The sequence below is a fragment of the Harpia harpyja genome, chromosome 23 (genome assembly GCF_026419915.1).
Source record: "Harpia harpyja isolate bHarHar1 chromosome 23, bHarHar1 primary haplotype, whole genome shotgun sequence".
In the NCBI taxonomy this organism is placed as follows: Eukaryota; Metazoa; Chordata; class Aves; order Accipitriformes; family Accipitridae; genus Harpia; species Harpia harpyja.
Window position 1 is genome coordinate 1976313 of NC_068962.1, and position 18802 is coordinate 1995114.

Genomic DNA, 18802 nt, shown 5'->3' on the forward strand with positions numbered 1-18802 from the left:
AACGCAGTCATCACATAACCTATCTTTTAAAAATGAAGTAAAATTTAATATAAAAGATATGGTGGTTGTCCATTCATCTGTACATGCTGTAGTAAATACACAAATTGAAAAGCTTTTAGTTAAGATCCTAGATGACAAAGAGGACATGAAAAAATACTAATAAATACAATTAAAATATGTAAATACTTTTTCTTTTAAAAACAGTAATTAGTTCTTTAGCTTGAAATTTCTTTTTATAAATTAATCCTCAAGGAAGGAAAAAGCCTTTTCATTCCACCATTGCTAAATCTTTCACTGCATGACTTCGAGGTCTCTTGGCCTTGTAGGTAGGGCGCAGGGATTCTATTTTTCTCTTCCTGGTTTCTGCTTTATTCTTATGTCTCTTCAGCTTCCTCCTTGCAGCAATGTCAGGGTTTGCTACAGTCTAGTGAAAAAGAACATATTTGTTTAGCTGCAACAAACAAACAACTGTCCCTGTAAACATCAGGTACTTCCTAAGAAACTGGTGACGGGTAAGACAACACACAGGTTTTCTCAGGCTCCTCAAAACTGAGGGGATTCCGGCTGCTCTGCCCCGGTTTACCACCGCTCTTCAGGCAAGCGGGAAAGCACAGTGCACTGTCAGCCAGAACCTGCGCAAGGGCCTGAGCTTAAAACAGTTTCTTGCAGAGTTTCGGAAATGAAACAAGGAAACTGTCCCAATTCAGGATGAAGTTCTTCCTCAAGCTCACCTTCCCGGTCAGCTCTCAAGCCTTCAGAGAAACCCTATTTCTTTTTCCCAGAAGAGAAAGCAGAGTCTTACCTGCAACGCCCTCTGCTTTTTCCTCATGGCTCTTTTCCGATTGGCCTGTTTCTGCACAGAAGAAAAGGCAAGCGAAAAAGCCTCCAGTCCAACTAACTTCTTGAGCAGTTCTATGATTTCTTGGGAGAGGTTCTTCAGTGTTGGATCTAATAAAACAAAATGAACTTGCTTAATCTTTTCAGCATATGGAATGAAAGCCAAGAGCCCAGTGAGGATTCCCCTTTCTTTACTAAAAGATGACTGCACAGATTCATCTTGCCCAATATGCTGTAGAGAGCAGAGCAAGGGCGCTTGTGAAATCTGCTGGTTCTTCACCAGCCTTCCCAGAGGACCACAAGGGGCCCTTCACACAGGCAAACAAAAAATAATGTTTCTGAGAAGCAAAAGTTTTTTTCAAAAGGATAATGGAATCCCAGAGGTTATTAAAAGTATATAGCCAGCAGGGCTCTTCTGGAATAGGCTTTGTTGGACATAAAAATGATTCCAGCCTTGTCAGTCAGCATCTCTGCCCAGTATGCACAGTAAGGCCTGGCTGAATGGTTAATTACAACATATTAACTACAATCACTGAAAAAAATATATTGGGGGTGAGGGGGGAAGGCCACAAAGAGATGCTAAGGGAAAAGTGAGAGCAGGGCAAATGTTTCCCTCAGTCTTCCAATAGATCCCTCTTCCACACGCTTGTACAGCCTCCAGAGAAGCTCATGTAAGCTGCTCGCCCCCACAACATCCTTCAGTGACAAGTTCCCTGGGTCTACAGCCCCCATCATGTGAAAAACCATCTCTGCAGTTACTCTGAAAAATCATTTGAAGGCTCCTGCTTCTTGTGTTGGTGGAAAAAGCAAAAAGTTGATCTTTATCCACTCACGATACTGTCAATTTCTACCATATCTTTTCCAAAGCTGCTCTTACTTGCCTAGCTAAAAAAAAAAAAAAATGGTAGCCAAGGCAGCTGTTCCTTACCTAGAACGCTGTTACTGCGCTCCTCCAAGTTTTTTCAGTTCTCCTGTATCCTTTCTGAGATGTGGGGACCCAGTGCTGCACACTAAATTTTCATGGCATATACAAACCACAGATTTACAGTAATCTTTTTTTTGGTTTGTTGTCTGTTCTTTTCCTGACATTGGATTTTGCTGGACTTAATGCATTTTCATGAACTACCTAAACACCAGTGTCTTGCTCCTAAGCCAAGAATCCCTCGTGTTAAATGGGAAGTTGGTTTGTCTTTCCCCCACCAGGCGCAACTTCTTAAGACCTTTTAAACAAATGTGGATCTCCAGGGAGAAACGAGTGTTGTTGCTCAGGTAGCATCTAGCAGGACAGAGCGACCTGGACTCATTCAGGAGGAAGGGAGAAGTTCTGTGCACCGTTCCACAGGCGTACGCCTGCCCGCACACAGCCCCTGCTGCATTCCCGCAGCAGACAGCTCTCTTCCCCTGCCTGCAAAGGTTCCTTTCTTTCAGTCACTGTGCACACATGCCACACACTAAAGGTCATTTTCTCTTTATTTCAAAAGGGGGAGCTTGGGGAAAACACCAAGCAACCACCACCGAACTGGCAATTCCAACTTGTACAGTCCCTTGCTCTACTGTAACACAAGCTGCCATAAAACATACCCTGGTTTACATTAAAACCAAAACACACTTTTAACCACAGGGCATGGATCTTCATGCCCCAAAGCCTCACAGCAGATCTAACATGGCAATTCAAAAATAATGACGCCTGACAACAGTCTTGTTCTGACTTCCTGAAGAGCCACGCTCTGTTCCTCTCCTCAGCAAGGACTCCACGAGTCTTGCCACCATGAGTCCACCTACGAGTACTGAGCTTTTTCCACTACATCACATACTCAGGCTTTACTCACTTGCATGCAGGAGCCTGCCTAACTTTATTCCAGTCTTCGTCAACACATAGATTTTTCTTTCAGCTGTCATACACTCTCCTCCTTTCCTGATGCTTTAGTTAGACTACAAGCAGGTAAAATTCACCAATTACAGCATCTGTCTCAACAGACAAAAGGAATGACGGGCGGTGTTTGTGCCGAGGCAGAGCTCTGACACACTTTCCTCTTTGCTAGTCTTTGTGAGGGAAATCACTTACCTTGCTCCGCATAGGTGCTGTTCAGCTCCCTGTACAGAGGGGTGAGAATTGTTGGAAGGTACGGCTTGATCCTGTCTTTCCCCAGATCCACTGAGACTGCTCCCAGGAACTTAAAGATGCAGCTTCTCTGAAAATGAGCGTGTGGGACATGAAGTAAGGAAGGTTGGAAGGACAGTGCCTAACTGAACTGCTGCAGGAGGGCTGTGCATCACTGTTCAATGTACAAGGCGTGGTTTCAGACACCTGAGTCAGAAACTCACTGCTGTTACAAGCTCTTACTGCAGCCAAGTACAGCCTTTAGATGAGACACAACCCCATGGGATCGGTAAATGCGTGAGCTGTGACTCCGCTGTGTTGGCAGCTGTTAACAGTTTGAACAACGGGCTTGTTCTCACTGTCCTCTACCGAGGCAGCTGAAGACATGAAAGCTCAACCTCTCCAACTCTGCACCACGGGGAACCACAGTGCTTTTCCTGACACTCTCCCACACCCTCCCCTTCTCCTAGCAAGTAACTCCACACTGCCATTCCCCTGCCTGCATCAACTTAGCACTCTTGGGCTTTGAAAGGCAGTGCTCTGTCCCCTTCAGCTCGGTGCCTGTGGGTTTACCACCCTTCCACCACCCCACAAGAAGGCTGGAAGCATCAGCAAGGAGAAGCAGAGTGGCACAAGGCTTTCCTGAGAATCCCAAACTGAAATGCTTGTTTCCTTGGCACCTCCTACTCCTCGCTTCAGCGCCAGCTCCCAGCACCCTCTGCAGCTGGTCCCCTGGAAGCAAAGAGCCAGAGCAACACTCTCCTGTGGAAGTGCCTACCACATCAAAAGCAGTCGGTCTAACCCTGTTCTTACCTTTAAAGGCACCTTAGGGGAATATGCTGCTTCTCGCTTTGCCATGAGAGAGAGCTTCTTCATTAACCACAGCAATGTGGCTGGCTGGCCTTTCTCTTCTGTGTCCTCTCTTTCTCCCTCTCCTTGAGCAGAAATGTCTTTCTCTTCCTCATCTTCTGAGGCCTCCTGCTCTTCCACTTCACAGCCGTGTTCTCCTTCAGCCTCTTTACCTTCTTCTGAGGCAGGGGCTAGCAAGTAAACAACTTTGGCCACAAAAAGCAAATTCTTTATAACCTGAAGTGCAAAAACAGAGTATTCAGTCACTGCGGGTTCCCTCATTGTCAGCACCAGGGTATGTAAGAGCCAAGACTAGATCTGAGAGAGGAATGTGCCAACCCAGGAGGCTGTAATGGCTTCACCCACTGCCATCCGAGCCACGTGACAGAGCATGTTGCTCCTAACAGGAAAGCCCACCTCAGTATACTCCTGCAGTTTGGGAGTCTTTCCCCATGAGCTACTGTGCCTTTTGGGCTCCAGCACTTCCTGAGGCAGGGCTGCTCCTTTTGTCTTCTCCACCTCTGGCACAACCTGGCTCTCCACAAGGAAACCTCTGACCAGGTTCACAGTGGAGTCAGACCTTCAAGCAACAGTGTAAAGCTGGACCAAACGCTCCCAGCAAACAGCCAGGGCTCCAGTGCAGCTGCAGGGAACCAGCACCAGCGATCTGGATGCCTGCTCCTGGATATGGTTGCCCAACCTGCTCCAGTCCGGGCTGCAGAGCCAGGCTCTCCCCAACAGAAGGGACCCCAGTGCTGCCCTGCGCGGTGCCTCCCTTTTCTGTCCCTGCCACCCCTCAGCCCTTCCAGCAGGCTGACAACACGAGAGGGACTTTTCTGGGCCCCTCTGAGACAGGCACCTGCTCAGATGCCCTCAGCACGGAGCAGCTGGCCCTGCACTGTGTATTTGCCCTGAGCCACCACCAGCCCACAGCGCTGCCGTCCTGACGAGGACGCAAGACTCCCTCACGGGCCGGGGCCGGCTCTGTGCCCTCCTGCAGCCCCAGACCCGCTCCTGCTCTTACCTGCTCTCCCAGAGACAGGTCCAGGAACTTGGACTGCAGCTGATGGCAGAATGCAAACACCAGTTCCTTCATCTGGGGAGAGGAAAAAGGAGAAGGGAATTACTCTATGAAAGGGAGCCAGTAGCAGAAACTCAAAGCAGTGTTTTGCAGTCACCAAAGGTGGTTCCCGGGAGAGGCCAAGGGATCAGCTCAGCACACCTTCTGCTCGCATCTTGCAGCCTAGAGGGGAATCTTTGTGCTGATGAGAATAAAAGCCCAGAGAAGCCCCCTCCCAGCAGCAGAGACACCTCCTCAAATGCTTTAAGTGATCAGGATTAGGCAGCAGACAAGCAACTAAAAGAGAAATGTGCGTGCCAAACTATACTACTATTTTTATGTCCCAGCCAGGGAATGGGCACAGGCCGGGTGGAAGGAGTGGTACAGACCTCATTACCTTTTTGTCCAGTTCAGCAGTCAAGAAGACTGTGGATGCAGACAGCTCTACTGACGTCTTTTTCCTCTTTCCTGCCTTTCTTTCCCTCCACTTGTTGACAAGATCTTCTGGCTTGTTGGATGCAAACAACAAGCCAAAGATCTCAGTAGCTGTCAGCCAGACCCAGCTGTGAGGATACCATAGGTGAGACTGGACATGACCTGGGGGAAAGAAAACCTCTTTCAGCACAGGAGCTGGTCCAGTGAGAGCAGAAAAAGAACCAGGTCCCTCCAAGCACATGCTACAATAAAAAGGTGAAGGAAATGAGCTGTGCTCATCTGCTCAGAACATAATCAAAGACTTCTTGGCAACTCTATCCAGCCAGAAAGTGGCAAAAAACTACAGGTAGCCAAATGTCCCCACGGTGACCAGGCATTCTTGAATGCACCCACAGCACTTCCAACCATCCCAAGACAGGGCCATTGCTGGAAAGCAATGGCAATTGGGCAGGAAAAGTGGGCACGGCTCAAAAAGACAGTTGCTCCGATTCTGGCTGACAAGTCATGTTTCTGCAGCAACTGTGGTCCCCTCCGGGACTCAGTGCCACAGCTCATCTGCCCGTGACTGGGCAGCCATCAGGGGACTGGCTGCTGTGAGACTCAGGTGAACCGGCCCTGCTGCAGATCAAACCCCTGGATGGAGGATGAGGATGCTTCAGAGAACAGATGGAGTTGCCCTCTTGTCTCGCCTCTGTCCAAGCTGCACATCACCAAGCAACCCAGGATTTACAAGGGTTATCTCTTATCTCACTAAAGGCACCTTGCAGGCTGAACTCTTCAAGGACATTAACCAGCCAGACCCAGGCCTTCTGATAGCAGCAAATGAAGCAATTAAAAACAAGGCAACAAAATGCCAATAAGCCAGCCTGACATTGTACAATCTCACTCATGGGGAAATTGCTTGAATGCAATGACCTCCAGGCCTTAACACCTCCGGCACATGCACAGTATTTACAGCACTATTACAATGTGTCATTGCTTGCTGGCTGGTATGTATGATCTCATTAAGAAAAATCTCATCTTCCCAGGAGAACTGAACATTTTCATCCAAGAGGATGTAATTATGGTCAAACATGCAATAGTTTGCAACTATTTCCTCTTGGGATAATAGAAAATACTTGCCAGCAACTAAGACTGAGGGCGTGTTGTTTTCATCAACCATGTAACCTTTTCCATTGACATCTTCTCTTTCACTGCCCAGTAACTGCCATGTATTAGCATTTTGCAGCATGCAAACCTTGTATGACACAGTTCAGTTGTTTATATTAGGGTGTGAAAAACCAGATGGCACACAAAGAATCTTCCTTGTAACACAGCTGTAATAATTCTTGATACTTACCCCAGATATTGCTCACAACATCACTGTTCTTGGTTAATTGAATCAAGTTGCACCCTGTTATTAGCTTTGTTACCAGCACAAGAAAGCTGAATAGCAGCCTGTCTGCAGCCTTCTCCTCCTCCTCTTCAGTTATCTAATAAAATCAGCAAGTCAAGAAAGATGCTTATGAGAACCTGAAGACAGTGCTTATTTACCCTACTAGATAAATTTTAGATCAACCCTGCAAAGAAAGAGAAGACTGACTTGTACCCAATTCCCAAAATAAACAGAAGAGAAGCTGCTCCACTAAAGCACTTCCTCTGGAGACTGAACCTCTGCAGGAGATTATTACTACAATCATTCTTGCTTTTTATACAGACGTTACTGTAACAAACTCTTAGTTTTCTAAATATAAGCAAGCACACACTGAATGTATATTGTTGACATCTATACATGTATTTGTGCGCACTTGACTTTCATTATTAGAGCCAAGCTGAGCTCAGATTTGCCTGTGTCACCTGGGAAGCCCCACGTTTGTTATGACAATGTGTGCACTGTGTTTTACTAAATTGCCTTCAGGTCCTCACCCTGCCTGCAATCACCAGCTGGCTTGATATAACTAGTCAGTGCTTTACCTACATGTCACAGCGCAGGGGGTGATTACATTGAATTTCTCCTCACTGCAGGTATTTTATTTTCATCTCTTGCCAATTTACATACCCCGAGGCTCTTCTCTCTTGTTCAGCATGTTGCCCTTGCACGTTAGTAACATACGTGGGCACTCCCCAGGCGCAGTGACTGGGATCCCTCTGGGATTATCACGTCAAGCAGAATCTGAGGCAGCCTTATTCAATCAACCTTACTCAATCTTATTCTGAGTTAATCATGTGCACGAAAAAGATTTTCCATAAAACAAAACCACAGTCTGAAGTACAGGAAGGGAACTCCTTTGAAAGTTAAAGCTGTAGGCAACACTGAACAATGCAGACAATCACAAGCGATGCACTCCCGACCCTCCACGCTTACACAAACCTCTGCAGCTAGCAGACACATTTCCCAGTTAAATGGATGTTTGTGTGTGATCGTCAGGCTGTTTTCCAACTAAACAGATTCTAACCCATCCCAGTGCTACCTGTGCAACCTGCCATTCCTTCTGATGGTGTTTTTTGTAACTCCACTTTAAACAAAAAACAGAAGATCCTTCTCTCCTGCCACCGCAGGAAAGACCAGAAGCAGGGAAACCTACCTCAACATACATACTGCTGCATGCTGTAAGCTAAAAGCCTGACACTCGAGGGCTGTCTCAAGAACCCCTTCCACCCACAGAGATCTTGATAGAGGCTGGGGCAAAGAGCAATATATCTGCTGGTTACACAGTATGGCTGCAGGCTCAGCCCAGGTGGCTTTGCAAAGTTCCTTTGCCCCTTCTGCTGTGACACATGACATCAAATTTGGGCTTACAGACAAAAAATGTGGTTCTAGGTCAGTGAGGTCCCCTTCAGAACAAATGTGTGTGTTTCATGTCTTTCCTCTGTCCCAAACAGCAGTTCCAACAGTTAAGTCTCTCTCCCACTTATTCCCTTTTTCCATTTTCTTAATTCTCTTTCCCTAAACCTCACACATGGGAAAAAATTACTTACGTGTTCAAATTTAATTGGGTTGATTTCTTTTTCAATCAAGGTGAGGACAGCTTCAAGCCGCCGTTCAAACATTACTCCCTCTACTTCAACAAATAAACCACATGCCTGGGCAGCCAACCTCCTGTGTAAGCTCTGCCAACAGAAAGAATAACACCCATTATTACTTCTTGATCATCAAATCCTGCAGCTCCCACGTGCAGGAGCTGGTAGCAACCCCTACTTTTGCCTGTAGCAACAGTATCTTAAGAGAAGCTGGTTTTCAGAGTACTATTGAAAAAGCAGATGCTGCCAGCTAGGCAAAAAAGCACCTGGCAGCACAAGTTATCCCTGAAAACACACCCTAAAACTGAATGCCAAAAGACCTTTTCCAGCCCGGTTCCCAGCTGCAAAGCTCTGGGGGCTACTTTACACTCTTTGATTCTTCACAGCGCAACAGGCGGCTCACAGCTATAAACCAGAACTGAACATATTAGGGATGAAAAGGATGAAGTGTTGAAGAACACTTACTCCACTAGTGTAGAGGAACAGAACCTGCATCCAGTTTGAGAATAACTAAACATCCAGGCACCCAGATCAAAATGGGAGATCTGTAAGACTAGCTTTGCCACTTTCCGGCTGCTGGTGACAGAACGAAGCAAGTCTGAGCTAAAGACAGCACAAAAACCCAATTACTGGGATCAGAGGAGCTTTCAGGAATTTGCTCAAACCTTTAACCTGAGCAAAGACTACACTTGATGAAATACCTGACTCAACAGAGGAAGTGTTAGAAAGCAGTGCAATGCAGCTGGGAAGTCTGTAGGCTGACCGACAGCAGCAGCAGTTCCCTGCATTCGTGCAGCTATACGAAGCTGTATCATTTCTTCCTCTTACTAGCAAGAGCTACGGTGCTGAGCATAGGTTTAAAGAGCTTTTATTCTAAGCTGAATCTTGCTCATACTCCTTTCCTAAAACTACTAAGTCAGGCATAACTGAACCCACCAATGCACTAGACCTGGTATTAGCAATCTCTCACTTAATCTTAATCAGCCCCCAAACAGAGTCCAGACCTGGTCAGTGAAAAGACCAAAGAATACCTTCTTGCTGTGAAACCACTCTGTGACCAGTGAAAACATCAGATCTTGTTTTTCATTGTTTATCTTACTGAGGAGAGATTTACACGTCAAAGCCGCCATCTTTTTGCATTTGGCAGAGTCATCATTTATCATCATCATACAAAGAGAGAGAAAAAACAGCCCGCAGTATTTGTGGAGGAGATCCTAGAAAGAAACAACCATTAGTCAACCACACATCCCCAAGGAACTCCCGGCATTGAAAGGGGAAGAGGGGTATTTGTTGCACCGCATACAGGAACAATGTCAGCCCTGACTGGGGTCCACATCAAGGCAGGTGAACTGAAAGGAGGAGATGACCCAGTTGTTGGAGCACGCAGGGAGCGTACAGCAGCCTCAGCCCTGCTCTGACTCGGATTTGCTAACATGTCCCTGAGACAGCAACCTGTCAAACCTTAAAGGGCATTTTTATGCCTAACTCTCACTGAAACAGGCTTAAGTCCCTCAGCACTGCAGCAATCAGCCCAAAGGCCCTTCTTTCAGAGATAGCAGCTCCTGCTACTTTACAGAGTTGATGGGAACTAAGTTGAGATACTAAATCTAATCAGGCAGTGGTGAAGCACAGCCCACTGTGCAGAATTTCTCTTCCTTCCTCCCAAATTCTTGCCTGATTGCACTTCTCAGTCTCCTGAATGATCAGTCAAGCTCCAGCTGCAGAGCTTTGAGGCAGCTTAGCATTTTGCGTATGTTATCCTGCATAGATGCATGGTTATTTTTCAGCTTTCATTTTGATCCACTCCACTGAGAAGCCCTCCCTCTCCAGTTAGGCCAACAAAACAGATATGGTACATCACATACCAGTTCAATCAACAACATCCCTCATGAATGTTGAAAAAAAACCCACAATGAAAAAACTCTAGACTTCACTTTTTATTCATACCCCATTTCCTAAACTGGTTGTGTTTCTTCCTGGCATAAATCACCATCAAGTTTATCTAAACTCCAGCTGACAGACCTTTATTTTACTTGCAGACTGAGCACATTAGATAAAGAAGTACTGCAGACTTTCCAGCATGTCATTTCTCTTTTGGAGCAAAGCCAGGTTCTTTGGAGATAAGTGAACGTTCTGCTCACGGTAAGAGATAATAGGAACTACCAAGTACTCCCAAAATAAACTGCTCTGAAAATGCTGTTACTGCAAGCCACAGTAACTGCTTGATGCTTGGAACACCAAGGGGCGCTTGTTACCTGTGGGAACATGTCAAGGAGGTACGCAATCATTTCCAGTGCAGATTCCCTTCCAGTTTCATACTCGTACCTGTGAGGAAATGATTAATGGTTAGGGCTGGGTTAGTACTCTAGAAAGTTGTTAACAATTTACAAGAATGGCCAATGCCAGAAACACACACTGACAGGGATCTTTACAACAGCTACCAGACCTGGTCTGATACTTAAGAGAAAAGAAGTAACAGGCCCATCGGCTCCATCTCCCAGAGACAGGCACAGAGACAAACAGGAGAAAAAGGGCTCCAGCCAACTTGAGTCAACATTTGTGTTATGGTGCTGGGGAACATGGTAAACTACTGTCACCTTGAGCAAGGGAGGGGTCATGCTCAGAAGGAGGTTTCAGGTACACTGCTCCTGCTGAATTGGTGCAGTTGATCTCAACTGTGCCTGCAACTGCAGTTGAGACCATTGCCATAGGACAGCAGTCATATAAATGCACCTTCCCTTAATCTTTCTGGATTTCCAGTTCACCTGGTTTACAACCAGTGGAGCTGGTTAACCACTAGGCAAACAACAGAACCTTCGTCTTACAAAGAGATGAAGAACAAAGCCAGCTGTGAAACAGGGAAGAGAAAAAGGGCTTGCTTTATCAAACAGCCCCTCTCCAAAAAAGGGAAGTGTTTTACAGGTAGGAAAGTGAAGACTTCAGCCACACCCTCTGCTCCTCGTGAACAGCCCTTTGGCATGCAAAGTGGCCTCTGAAGTCATACTTAAGCAACAAGGTTCTGTTCTGACAGAGATGTCAGGAATATAAACTCACTCCAGTTGTGCCAGCATGAAATCCAAATTGGGTTTCAGCTTGTCTCCAAGGGGGTAGTCCAGAATATATTTTAAGTAAATCTGGAAAGAAAAAGCAACAACACAGAGAGTAGTTACAAGAAAACACTCAGGAAAGCTTGTAGAAAGGTTATGAAGAAAATTTAGTGATGGAACAGCAAGTTTATGAGAATCATCCCTTTCATCCCAAAAGTGCCAACAACTGCTCTCAAGCTCTGTGCCCGGAACAGGATCTGCAGGCATTTGACAACTGCCAGATCAGTCTTTAAAGTATTACTGTGATTTGTGCAGGCTTCTGTTAAGAGAGATTCTGCATCCTTCAAAATTCATCCTGTAACTATGGAAATGCACTATTTGGTTATGCACAGCTCCTGCTGCAGCTGTATCCCAATGTTTGAAATGAAGCAACCAATTCTGCCTTTTGGTGGCTTTTAGCTTGGAAAGAATGAGGAAGTAGTGGGAAGGAATCACAGATATGTGGCAAATTCTCTTCTGCTGGGATTCAGAAAAGGGCAAGGCTCTTGGTTACGTGGGCCTAAAAGCCTCCAAGGGAGGGACTGTGTCACTGCTGCTGAGCAGCTCTCTGGAGGTACACCACAGCAAGCAGTCTCACTACAGGCAAGCAGTCTGTGATTCTGCTATGCACCAGTCACAAGAACTAAAGCCAGCCAGATAACAAGTGGAACAACGATTAGCATGAAGGGGAAATGGGGTTAGGGGTTCAACAGGGCTAAGGCACATGTCTGTGAGAGCTGAGATGGCCACACTAAGACCTCTAGCCTGTTAGACAGCTGTAAGTAAAGTGAGAGACTTTCCATTCTACCAACCTGCCTGCACTGGACTCGCACCGGCTCACTCTGACCCGTGATGGCCAGTTGGGCAACCTTCTGCAGCACATCATCTATTTCAGGGACAATCAGCTTCCTGGATAAAATAGCCTACAAATACGAAAGCACAGCTGGAGTCATGTCATTTTGCTTGCACGGTGTGAGGTGCAATACAATAACCTGGGATACGCTGGTCTCAGGTGGTATATTAACACTGACTTCTTCACATCTTCAAACATAGCCAGAGCAACTTTAAAAAAGAGTGTATAAACCAGCCTCCCAAACACTTTAAAGAGTGACTACAAGTCAAAAGGGAAAGCTTTGCCGCTTTCCCCGCCACCTACAACAGAGAGCCTTAACAGCATTCTGTGGCCTGTTCCTGACATGAGATCATACAGGCTTTCACCAGGAGGCAGAATCACTGCCATTCCAGTGGCTCACAGAACCCATGCGCCTGCTGCACAGAAATACCTTGAGAAGGCCAAAGGCAGTGGCTTGGCGTGATGAATCGTAGATGTCTTCTTCAGCAAAGCCAAGCAACACTTGGAGCTGTTTGCTTGTTATCTGACTCTTTGCATTCTTCACAAGTATCGTTACACACTACAAAATCAAATTGCACGTTGTCAATACACATGCAGTGCCATAAAATATAAGGCCGCACCAAAGCCTGACTCATTTATATCACTTAGATTTGAAAAGACAAACTGCTGCTCTGAAACATGCAGCTAACACTGTTGTCATCACATTTTGCTTTCAGTTGGCAATTTTGAGACAAAAACTGAACACAAGCAAATACACTAATTCAGACTAGTCTTTGAAATGAGTGGGGATGCTCAAACAAATGAACCATGATGCAGGAACACAGCCAGGAAGAAGGAAAAATTCTTCTGGCACTGGCATTCAGCATGAATTACTCTAACTTTCCCTTATGATCATGAAGCTGTAATTAATTCAGCAACGCATTTAGAAGACATCTTCAGGAAGACACTGCATACTGTAAGTGTAGTTATTACTACTATTAATTGCCCCCTTCCTTTGTCTCACTTCAGCTGCCAGGGTTTACTCCAATGAATCGTGTTAAAAGCAAGCTATTCAAGCATAAAACTGACGCCTCTCAAAAGACAGGGTGGTAACAAGATACTATTATAAGGAAGAAAGAAAGCAAATATGCTTCTACAAAAATACTTCAGATCCAAGCTGTGCATTTTTGGGGGATAACTTTAAGTTCGCACTTGAGAAAGAATCAGCAAGGCCACATCTCCCTCACTACCTTGTGATCTCCAGACTACCTCTCCAGGGACAGCTGCAGGAGGGATCTGCAGTTGGAAGAGTCTCATTCTACAAAGTTAATCCTGAAGCAGAAAAGAGCAGAGCTGGGTCTGACTTACTTTGAAACAGCTCACAACCAGGTGGAAATTCTGGCCTTTGGCTATTCCTGTCTTGGCAAATTCTTTCAGCAAGAGGAAAAGCTGCTTGATCAGTGACTCCAGATTTGTACTGACAGAAGGCAAAGGGAACTTTAAAATCCATACCAAGGACTGCAGAGCACCAGTGATCACCTGTAAGAAAGAGCCAAAGGACAGCACATGGGTATAATGACACTGAGGGAACACTTCTCTCACTCTGTTACAGACACGGTCAGGCTATCTGCAACTGTGATAAAAGGCAATAAGCTAACAAAATCAACCTCTTTCAAACCATTCATATGAAATACAAAGGGCTTCTCAGTTCTAAAAACACTATCTGCCACTCCCTAATTCTCTAACTTTGATATTACTATGTAAAGACATTAACACAGTGCTGATTCAGCAGATGGCCAGAACTCTTTCTGAAGCAGAGGTGCCTTCGAGGCATAGAAGTTGCTCTGCCAAAAACCCAGGTCACCTGAAAGCCCTGCTCCAGGTAACTGATAACATATGAAGCATGGCTTCCATTCCTCGGAAACTCAAGGTTTAACAGATTTCCTCCTAGGCTCACTTAAACCCAAAGCTGCCCTAAAAGGATGCTGCCTATTGTGCTGGGAATAAAGCCGTTAGAGTTGGATCAAAAGAAACCACAGCTGTAACAACACTGCTCCCAGCCGCCACAGGACTTCATGAACCTCCTCACAGATAGCCTACAAAGTCTGCAAGCAAAGTCCTTGTATGAACATGCTCCAGGAGAACTTGTCCATACTTGAATCTGCAGCACTAGGGGCAGAGCATTCAGTCCTCCACCAGCCACAATCCTTCCTCCCCCTTGAGATAACATCTCCTCAAAGAACTTAATCTGCACATCTATGAAATCAGGTTTGAAAACGGGATGGCTTTCTCTTCTCTTGCAGATCAACTGCAAGATGACATTTGTGGGCAGGACTTTTCTTAGTAGAACAGACAGAATAGACAGACTCCAGCTCAGAAGTGTACCTTGACGTCCATAGATTTCAGGCAGTCTATAAGCAGCTGAACAAAAGGGTCTAACATTTCCAAAACATGATCCTCAGAAGAATTTACTTTGGACCTCTTCAGGCTCATGTGCAGCAGCTGGCATAGAAAACACAGGACATTCATCTCAAAGTCAGGCTGGGACTCAAATAAGTCAAGCAAGGTCCCACACTGTTTCAGGTTGTAGTAGAATTTATGCCATATCCCACTCAAATATCTGCAACAGGCTGAGCACTTTTTATAGGTCTGTAAGAGGCACCATTGGAGTTACCACATGTAAAATAAAGTTAAGGCTAATGGCTGTGTTGTTAACACAATATATCCAGAATACCTTCCTTCGAATACTCTTTAAAAAATTTTGATTGCAAAGCTTTGTATCTGAGGAGATCCTTACCCGAAGTCCTGAATCAACCAAGATATACGTGTTAGTCCTGCTGCTGACACGTGCCTTCTGCCCTCCTCTCGTGGGAGTGGGTTGGAGCAGCAGGCAGCTCTCTGGTTGCAGCCGAGGATCTGGAGGAGGGGCAACTTTTTTTCTGAAAAAGCAGTGTATAGCAAGGGAGAATGTTCATATTTCAACCCTCTCCACAAGAAGCTTGCCGCTGGGAGTGAAGAGAGCTGGACTGTGCTCAGCTGCTACCCACACAGCAAGCAAAAGCAGGTCACAGCCAGAACAATGAAATAAAACAAAAACTTGAGAGCAGCATGACAGACAGAACTCTCAGCCTTGAGAACAATATCACTATTACAAAGATAATAAATGCACACAGATTTGCATAACATCCCCATTTTTTTCTTCGCAGTGGACAGACCAGTTTTGGTAAGTTCCTTCAAGCAAATATACCTCCTGCCACTGCTCACTGCACTTCATTTACTGATATTTACTTCAGTTTCTGATGCCTTATAAACATTGCTCCAAGAAGTCTGCAAACAGTTGTCAGATTCTAGAGCAAGACGGCCTACGTAACATAGGAAATGCAAGACACCCAGAGCCAGCTCTGAGCAGTGACACCACCAGACAGAGGGGAAATCTGACAGTTCTCCCTGACTTCTGCACCAGCACCAAGGCGATAAAGTGACAGCCCACAGTTTCTCTTGTTCCTGACCCAATGAAAATGTCCAGGACCCCAAACACCTCTTACATGGCAGTTTGTAGCTCACTTCTAAACGCTGCCCCTCGGTCCCTTCATCCGAACACCCAAATGCATACACCAGCTTACCAGACGGTGAAAAAGCCTTGCTGAAGGCCCTGAGCACTTGCAAGAGTAGACTCCCGTGAGTTCAGCAAGCACTCACTCCCATTTCCAAGCTTTCTCCTTGCCCTCTGACTGCCCAAATAACTCACTCACATTGACAAAAAAAGGCAAATGAAAGCAAGGAAAGTCTCATACATTTCATCGGTTGGATTTGAGAGCTGCCATTTCTGCAAGCTAACCTCCCAACTGATAACAGACCATCTGGCTAACATCCTGGAACTCACTTGGACTTCTCGGTGAGCAGAGGCAAGTTTTCACTGATGAGACCATGACTGAGGAGGAGGAGGGATGCTGCATTCATGTCTGAATTGAAGATCAGCCCTGCCATGATGTGACGCAGTGCCTCATGCACCTTCCGGACTATCTTCAAACTCGTGGTGCTCTCCAGAATCTGCAAAGGCACAACCATGAGAGTCAGGCGGGCAACATGAGGGCAATGATCTGCTATCTGTATTCAGAAATCATGGGAAAAGCCAGAGCAATTCCTCCCTCATCACATGCTGCCATTAAGTCCCCAGCTCTCTACATAAACAGCATCCCATCGCCTTAGCTCTGCCCCCAAATCCCTCCCTTTATCTCCAGCGCCTTCTCAGCCTCCAGCCAGTTCACCTATCGCCACCAGGACACTCCAGAGCTCACGAGCAAACCAGGGCTCCAATTCTGCATGAGCTTGCACTCTACTCAAAAACTGTATCTCTGAAAAGGCAATTACTGCACATGGACAGACCCTGAATACATTTTGATGACATTTCCTCCACGCACAAGAGATCAAACCACAGAGCAGCCTTGCAGGACTTTGGAGCTCCAGAGGAAACAAGAGTTGACAGAGGGAGAGGGCATGGAGAACCCATAATGGGATGTTTCCTCTCTAGCAGGGGTTGAAAGCTTCCTAGAATGCCAATCCCTGCCCTGGACATCCATAGTAAAGTCTCATTTTATGAGCTGGGTGCATACTGCTTCCCAGAAGAAAAATGGGAAGCCAAAGCAGGATTATATAGGTAATTTCACAGTAGCGACCCAGAGGCTCTAGAGTTTCTTTTAGACCATACAGAATTGAAAGCGCTCAGAGTTAAAGACTCTGGCTGACTTTTCTTACCTCTTTCAGTGGCAGAATAAGTTTCGTCACCTGGCCCTTTCCTATGAACTTTCCAAGAATTTCATAGGACTCGTAACTCTTGCTCTTGCGTGCTTCCATGACCTTGGAGACAATTCCCTTCACTTCCTTCTCTTCAGCCACATTCCCAAACAACTCTTGGTTGAAAATCTTTGGAAATCAGGAAAGTGAATGAGAGGAGCAGAAAAGCAGAGCCAGATTCCTCCAGTAGCAGCAGAACACCACTATTTTTCCCCAGTCACAGAAAAAAAAAATTCTCCAGGTTTCCCACAAATCATGTCTACCTTTCCTTTGTCAACATAAAACACATCAGTTTGAGCACACCAGATGAGGATGCTGTTCTCACACCCCTCTGTGGTGTTGTGATACAAGGAGTAGGACTGCAGTCAGACCAAGATATCTGAATATACCCCATTTGGTGGCCAGCTGAGCTCCTGGGCTCCGCAGACAGCACTGACTAGAAGTCTGTTGACTTGCTCAACCATTTACAGAACACGGAAACATAGTTAGGTATCTTAATCTTGAACCCATTGCCTCTCAGGATGCAGGGCTCATGATACAGCCCCAGAGATACTTCGCTACTCTGCAAGGGGTCTGCTGATGCCTCAGTAGAAAACAGTCTCCTTCCTTTGCAGTACACACACAATCAGTCCTGTTTGCCACCAAGTCCGAGACAAGCTACACAAAACCTCCTCCTCCCAGATGCTGCCCCAGACATTTCATGATGCTCTTTCCTTCAATCCTGAATAGCTTTTACCTCAATCAGGATGTCTAAGCAAGGGTCCAAATCACCAGCACTGAGCCTGGTAGTGAGGCCCTTCAGTAACAGGTTCACAGTGAAAGTCAGCACATGGACCTAGAGAAAAAGAGAACAGATAATGTTTCCAAACCCCTGCATAGACCTCTTTAATAATAGTGGATGGGGAGACTCCCATAGCAGAGACATCACAACTCACACACAGTACTTGAGCTCTCATTAGAGGGAAAAAATCACTGGGAGGACAAGAATCCATGTACTGGCAGCGGGAAGAGGACCCCTGTCCCTCCACATACTGGCAGGAGGGCTGGAATCTTCTCTTTCCCCTGTGCTCTTACTGATATTTTTAGGCTGTGCTAACTGGCACTTTCACTGTTACAGCAGCTAGAAGCTCACGCTATTCCACAGTGGTAATTCACCTAGAAAATTATTCTTAACCCCAACCACCATGGAAAGATAAATTAATAGTCAGAGCCTTGGCTCTGGATCTAGGAAGCAAGACTTCAATCAGCATCACCACATACTGTCTGTGCAGTCTCTGTGGCAACTCACCTCAGATGATACTTAGCCCTAATGACCTTACTGGAAAGATTTCCACTAATCTTACTGGAACCAGAAATTCATCCTTCACCTCCATACCTCAACTCTTCACTGGGAAAATGGAGATCCTCTCTTCTTCCCTGCTTAGACTCTAAGTTCTTTGGGTACAGACCCTCATTTGACACTTAGCATAATGAAGACTGATACTATGCACTAGCACTAGCAATAGGATTTAGTGTATTATACCAAGCTGTTCTACCAGTGCAAAACAATTTCAGTAGCAACTTCTCTTTGGATTCTCCTCCTAACACATTCAAAAAACCTACAGAGAGCAGAAGAGGAAGAATTTCAGCATTACCTGGTACCCATGGACGAGAGTGGACTGCATCTCTTTTAAGATGTACAGAAGGTACTGGACTCCCAACACTTCCATGATTTTTGTGAGGGTGTTACGGGCGATGTCCCGGATTTCCTGAAATCTGTTCCTCAGAAATGTGCAGACTTTCAGCAGGATGCTGGAAACAGAGATAGA

At 45.8% G+C, this 18802-nt stretch overlaps 1 protein-coding gene across 1 annotated transcript in view; it reads right to left on the minus strand.

The window, feature by feature from the left end:
• Nucleotides 1-22: 22 nt before the first annotated feature.
• The window catches only part of UTP20 (UTP20 small subunit processome component), a 64640-nt gene continuing 45860 nt past the window's right edge, over nt 23-18802 (minus strand). The window contains exons 43-62 of the mRNA XM_052774316.1: nt 18629-18785; nt 17731-17829; nt 16956-17123; nt 16084-16250; nt 14998-15139; nt 14586-14702; nt 13569-13739; nt 12652-12780; nt 12181-12291; nt 11337-11416; nt 10538-10607; nt 9314-9496; nt 8241-8372; nt 6622-6754; nt 5245-5444; nt 4812-4883; nt 3752-4024; nt 2903-3029; nt 803-948; nt 23-424 (exon numbers count right to left, since the gene is read on the minus strand). Of these exons, the coding sequence (XP_052630276.1) occupies nt 269-424; nt 803-948; nt 2903-3029; nt 3752-4024; nt 4812-4883; nt 5245-5444; nt 6622-6754; nt 8241-8372; nt 9314-9496; nt 10538-10607; nt 11337-11416; nt 12181-12291; nt 12652-12780; nt 13569-13739; nt 14586-14702; nt 14998-15139; nt 16084-16250; nt 16956-17123; nt 17731-17829; nt 18629-18785 (2833 nt within the window). The 3' untranslated portion in view covers nt 23-268. The remainder of the gene's footprint in view (nt 425-802; nt 949-2902; nt 3030-3751; nt 4025-4811; nt 4884-5244; nt 5445-6621; nt 6755-8240; nt 8373-9313; nt 9497-10537; nt 10608-11336; nt 11417-12180; nt 12292-12651; nt 12781-13568; nt 13740-14585; nt 14703-14997; nt 15140-16083; nt 16251-16955; nt 17124-17730; nt 17830-18628; nt 18786-18802) is intronic.